We start from the raw sequence: 5,004 nt of genomic DNA, 5'->3' as shown, positions 1-5,004 counted from the left end.
GGGGGGGATATTCCCAGGGTTACATACAAATTCCACATATCATCAGCCGAACTTGATGATCACTCCAGTGTGTTACCCCCCCTTTGTAAAGTTCCTCTCGTTAATAATGTAGAGCTATCAGGAGAACTACAAGAAGGTGACCGCCACATTAAGTCACAGCGCAGGTTTAAACGCATTATAACATCATCTGTTCATAATACCGAGGACAAGCTCAAGACCATCCAATCCATGCATACCTGGTAAGCAAAAGAAACACTCAGCCAGTTTTTTTTTTTTTACTTTCAAACCCACAGCAACCCCTGTAAATGTGACACCTAAGAACAGAGAGAAGCACACTCTCCTGGCATCTTGCTTATTTTGGTGATGGATGATACAGAACAAAACAAAGACTATGGCCTGCATGCTGTGGAGAACAACTGCCAGGTTTTATTCAGTTCCTTTCATATCCCTCTACACAGATGGACAGCTTAGCAAGGATACACTTTGGACGGCAAGTTAGCATTAGCATTTTTAATGGCTATGCCCAGGAGTGTGGCTACAATTTTTTTTCTAATTCGGGGCCCCTGTAAAGTGCTGGGTTCCCAATGCCCTTCAGACGCCCCTGGTTAACGTCCCCTGAAAAAAAAACAGGTAGATTACGGATTTTCCTGGCACGCACTGTTACTGGCATTGGTGTATCCTGCAGGGTCAGATGGGCATAGCGCTTTAAACGTAACATCGCACGTCTGCCCTGTGCTGTACCACATTATTGGGTCCAGTGGCAGGGTTCTGCATTCACAATAGCGTATGTCATCATCTAGACAGCAGTACATCAGTATTTCATCCTCACCTCCTCTACCATCCAATTAGCAACAACTTTTCTTCTGCATTGATCTCAGCCTTTGAACAGAGGATTTGTTGGTTTGCAGAAAAAAATACTGAGGACCAATTATTCACCCCCACACACACACACAATTAATAAATAAAATGAAAAAGAATGATAAGATGGTCGGTCAGGCAGGCAGGACATTTTTCTAGTCAACCTTTGAAGTAGTGATATTGACCTGAAGAAACCAAGCCTGTATTGATGGAGAGAAGATGCATGGCAGACAAATATACAGCAGGAAAAGGTATTTATCGGAGGTATAGGTGGCAGTTCCATGCATCCATCTAACCGCTTTTCCTGGTTGGGGTGTCACAGGTTTATAATTCACGTGAAATACTCGGTGGCATTGAAAGTCGGGCGGTACACAGAATAAATGCAGTAGCCAATCGGAAGATCAAAACCAGAGGCCTAGGGCAACACCTGAGTGACCTCAGGAGGAAGTGGACAGTAGGGACAGGAAGTAGATGCCCTTCGGCAGTCCTGTCAAAGTCCTGCTATCTGCTAGTGATTCAAAAACAACCTAAAAAAAGCCAAGAAGAAAGGGCATGACTCACTCCGAACCATAAGACGAAGCTGGGAGAGATTTAACCTAAATCCCTATGTGTGTAATGCCTGTTGTTTTTATCAAATATTGGATTAGTGTCTGAATGCAATATTTTTTCCTATTAAATTATCCTCTTTAAAATTTCAGGTAAAGACCAAAAGACTAACACACACAAAGTGCTTATGTTCCCATGCACTGCAGGACACTGAATAACATTCATCTCTGAGCTGCATGCACGCTTTGATGTATCCCAAACTGGCAGGCAAAACATTTAGTCTCATTCCTTCAAATAGAGGCACTGCCAGGGAAAAAAAGGGAATAGAATAGTATTCTTTCATGGATTTAATTTCCAGCAAATCCTGTAAAATGTGAAAAATCACTTTTCTGTTTAAGGTGGGTTTAATAGACAGTTACCCACTTTCGGTGTCATTTGAGTTTCAAGATCATCCGGTTTAAATAAGCTGCAGTGAAAGAAGCTACATTATTGTTTTTAATGCATTACAGCCCAAGAAATGTGGCAGATTCTCAAGTGGGCACTGTAAAGATTAAATCCCAGACCTGAAAAATCCACGGCCTGGAAGGAGAGTTTAACAGTTTCTAAATATAGTCCGGATACTAAATGACTTGTAAAATCTACACCATATAAAACAATGCAGGAGACATTTCAGCTGCTCTGCTAGATTTTCTGATCTGGATGAGCGGTTCCAGATGTCTGAGAAGGAGAGTTACGGCAGCAGCCTATAAAACTGTGGAGTGAGATTTTCCCTCACTAACTCAGTCTGTAAGGATACGTGACCACTTATCGGTTGGGAAACCACTCCCTTTAAAACACTGTAAACACTACCCTAGTGGTGACCCATGACTGATCCCAGGGTCCTCAAGTGCATGACTCTAGCAAGGACCACCATATTTGAGCAAGACAGAATGGGCATGGCGAGCAGGGTAAGCCGTTTGTGTGATCTCTGCTGCCACCTTCTGGTTACTTCTAACAAATGCATTTGGAAAACAGCTAAAAAGTTTATGCATATTATTGGAAGGTCAATCCATACCGTTAGCCTTTATTTTAAAGAGAAGGGGAGAATATTTTAAATATTTTTAAGTATTTAAAATAAAAACTGCGTTTTAAACTACACATCAGTCCTTATGTATTATTAAGTACTGTACACAAAAAAGGTTAAAGATCTCACTCCTTCAATAGTTGGATAGTGCAATATATGCTTTTACACTATAAATTTTTTTTTTTTATGTAACCTATTGCCCAGAAAGGCGTAATAACTTAGCATCAAATCGGCGTTGACTGGAGTCTAAAATGCCAATGCCATTCTTCTCAAAATCATAGCCTATTTCCTGCAGTTCTTTCAAGCGTCTCTTGAGATTGTCCATACTAAATTCCAACACCTTGGGCTTTTGTATTATCTGTTTGATATTTACACTCCCATCCTGCAGACAGTCTATTTTATTCCTCAGGTTCTCCCGAGAAATGTACAGCACCGGAGGGTATTTGACGACCAGAGTTTTGACTTCGTCTTGGCTGCAGCCCAGGGAGAGCAGCTTCTGCTGGATGTCCCTGAAGTTGTTCAGGAGATACTCGTTGGAGAGGTCGAGGACCTCCGCACCTTGGCCTTGCAGCAGCTCCAGCAGCTTCGAGCTGCTCAGGCCGAGAGTCTCCTGCAGGAAGCTGACGTTGCCTTTGATGCGCTTGGTGCTTCGGATGAGGACGTACGAGTTCCTGGAGATGATAGCCCTGACAAACTGGTCCGGATCCTTCCCCCCCAAGCTCAGGCACACGTCCCTCAGCAACTCCACCATCTGCTGGTTGAGCTCCAGGCTGTTGGAGAAGGTACGTGGAGCTGTGGTCAGCAAACGATACAGGTCTTTGGAGCAGAGGCCCAGAGAGCCGAGGAAGACGATGTTCTCCTTCAGGTTGGCGTTGTCACTGGAGCGGAAGAAGGATTCGGGAGAGCGGGCCAGGATGTTCACGATCTCGCCGTCACTCTTGAAGACCCTTCTCCAAAGCTCCCAGCGCTGCTCAAGGTGTTCCCCAGAACGTGTGATGGCCCGTGGGAAGCGGGAGATGATGCTGGCCACCATCTCCTGACTCGCGCCCTTACTCTGCAAAAAGTGCGTCAGCCCATGTTCATTGGTGGCAAACCTCTTCAAGACACCGGGCTGCCGCCGACGAACCATCCTCACATCTACCCCTAGGGTTGTCAGGTTCTCCAACAAGGACTCATTCTCATTTCCTGGCCCCTGCGTCTCACTCTTAGGGAGCGTGCTATGCAGTGCTGTGAGATGGGATGTCACACAGGTCCGCTTGCAAAATATCGGCCTTCTTGTAACATGCAGAAGAGTCAAGATACAAGTCATGATCTTTAAGTGAAAATGGTCCCTAAATCTGTAGGGGAAAAAAAAAAACAAAATAAATTTTGGATAGTGATACATTGTTCTTGCTTGAGAATGATTAAGAATGTAAGCACCGCTGGTGAAGGAGTGGATCTTAACCATTTGATAAGCAGAGATGGAATATGGGTGGATGGAATGGAGCGGGGCTGGAATGTAACCTGGGTGGCATAGTACACAAGGTCAGGGAGAAATGCTACTCCATTGTGGGACACATACACACTCCATGGGAAATTTAGATATGCCCATTAGTCTAACTGCATTTCTTTGAAATTCGGAAGAAAACTTGTGTACCCAGAGTAAACCTATAAATCACAGGCATAATATACAAACTTAAAAAGAGCAGAACGGGGGCAGGACTTAAAGCTCAACATGAAAGGTTTGAGGCAACCGAACTACCAAGTGAGCCACGGTAATGCACCCCGCCACTCACGCAACTAGATTTAGAAATGCCGGATAGCACAGCTGATTGTCTGTGAACTGCAAGAGGAACATGTGGAGAACGTGCAGATTCCATACGCACAGCCAATCTTGGGGTTTGAACCCGCTGAGTCACCATGCCATCCTGGGGGATGTTCCACAAAGCAAGATTGCTGCGTTTTCTGGGTTAACTTAAGCTAGAAGACATGATTGTCCAATAACAGTTTAGGTAAAGACCATTCGTAGCGGACAATCATGACATTTAGCTTAAATTAAGCCAGCTAACTGAGAAATATTGCTTTGGGGATCACCCCTCTGGAAAATCTGGTAGCATTTACTCTTGCGCCCCTTGGATATTTACGAATTTACGAAATTAGACTGACATTTCATTTGTCAAAGGATCATAAATGGTAAGGATGCCCGCATCAGACAAAGGTACGAATCTATCTTGACTTGTGAAATGCTAAGTCCACTTTAGACACCTTAACGCTTTGCTCGAATTAGGCTTTAAATAGTAAACATTACTAGCCGGGTTCGCATACACTGACTCCCATTCAGAATTCCGAACATACGCTTAGTTCTTTGTGCAAAAAAACCAATAAATTAAAAAAGCAAGTGATTTTGATGAAGCACGATTGCATCGTACCGTCTGCAGTATTCCACGTGACATTTATGTAATGTTATTTAGTCCAATTCGGCTTTTCTTCAGAATTTCCCACTTACCATTATATTCAGTTTCATTTCAGTTACCATTGATACTATTTGCCTGTTCGCG

At 43.7% G+C, this 5,004-nt stretch overlaps 1 protein-coding gene across 2 annotated transcripts; it reads right to left on the bottom strand.

The window, feature by feature from the left end:
- Positions 1 to 245: 245 nt before the first annotated feature.
- Positions 246 to 5,004, bottom strand: LOC125718622 (transcription termination factor 1, mitochondrial). 2 transcript variants are annotated; one of them, XM_048992539.1, is made up of 2 exons: positions 4,953 to 5,004; positions 246 to 3,804 (listed from the first exon to the last, which is right to left on the bottom strand). In XM_048992539.1, exon 2 carries the CDS (start codon positions 3,774 to 3,776, stop codon positions 2,661 to 2,663), a length of 1,116 nt encoding a protein of 371 aa, XP_048848496.1. In that variant the 5' UTR covers positions 3,777 to 3,804; positions 4,953 to 5,004; the 3' UTR covers positions 246 to 2,660. The 2 variants fall into 2 exon arrangements, with proteins under 2 accessions (XP_048848496.1, XP_048848495.1); XM_048992538.1 differs by having other exon boundaries at positions 4,876 to 4,996.

Source organism: Brienomyrus brachyistius, chromosome 23 (genome assembly GCF_023856365.1).
Source record: "Brienomyrus brachyistius isolate T26 chromosome 23, BBRACH_0.4, whole genome shotgun sequence".
Lineage (NCBI taxonomy): Eukaryota > Metazoa > Chordata > Actinopteri > Osteoglossiformes > Mormyridae > Brienomyrus > Brienomyrus brachyistius.
This window is presented reverse-complemented; position numbering and strand designations above follow the sequence as displayed.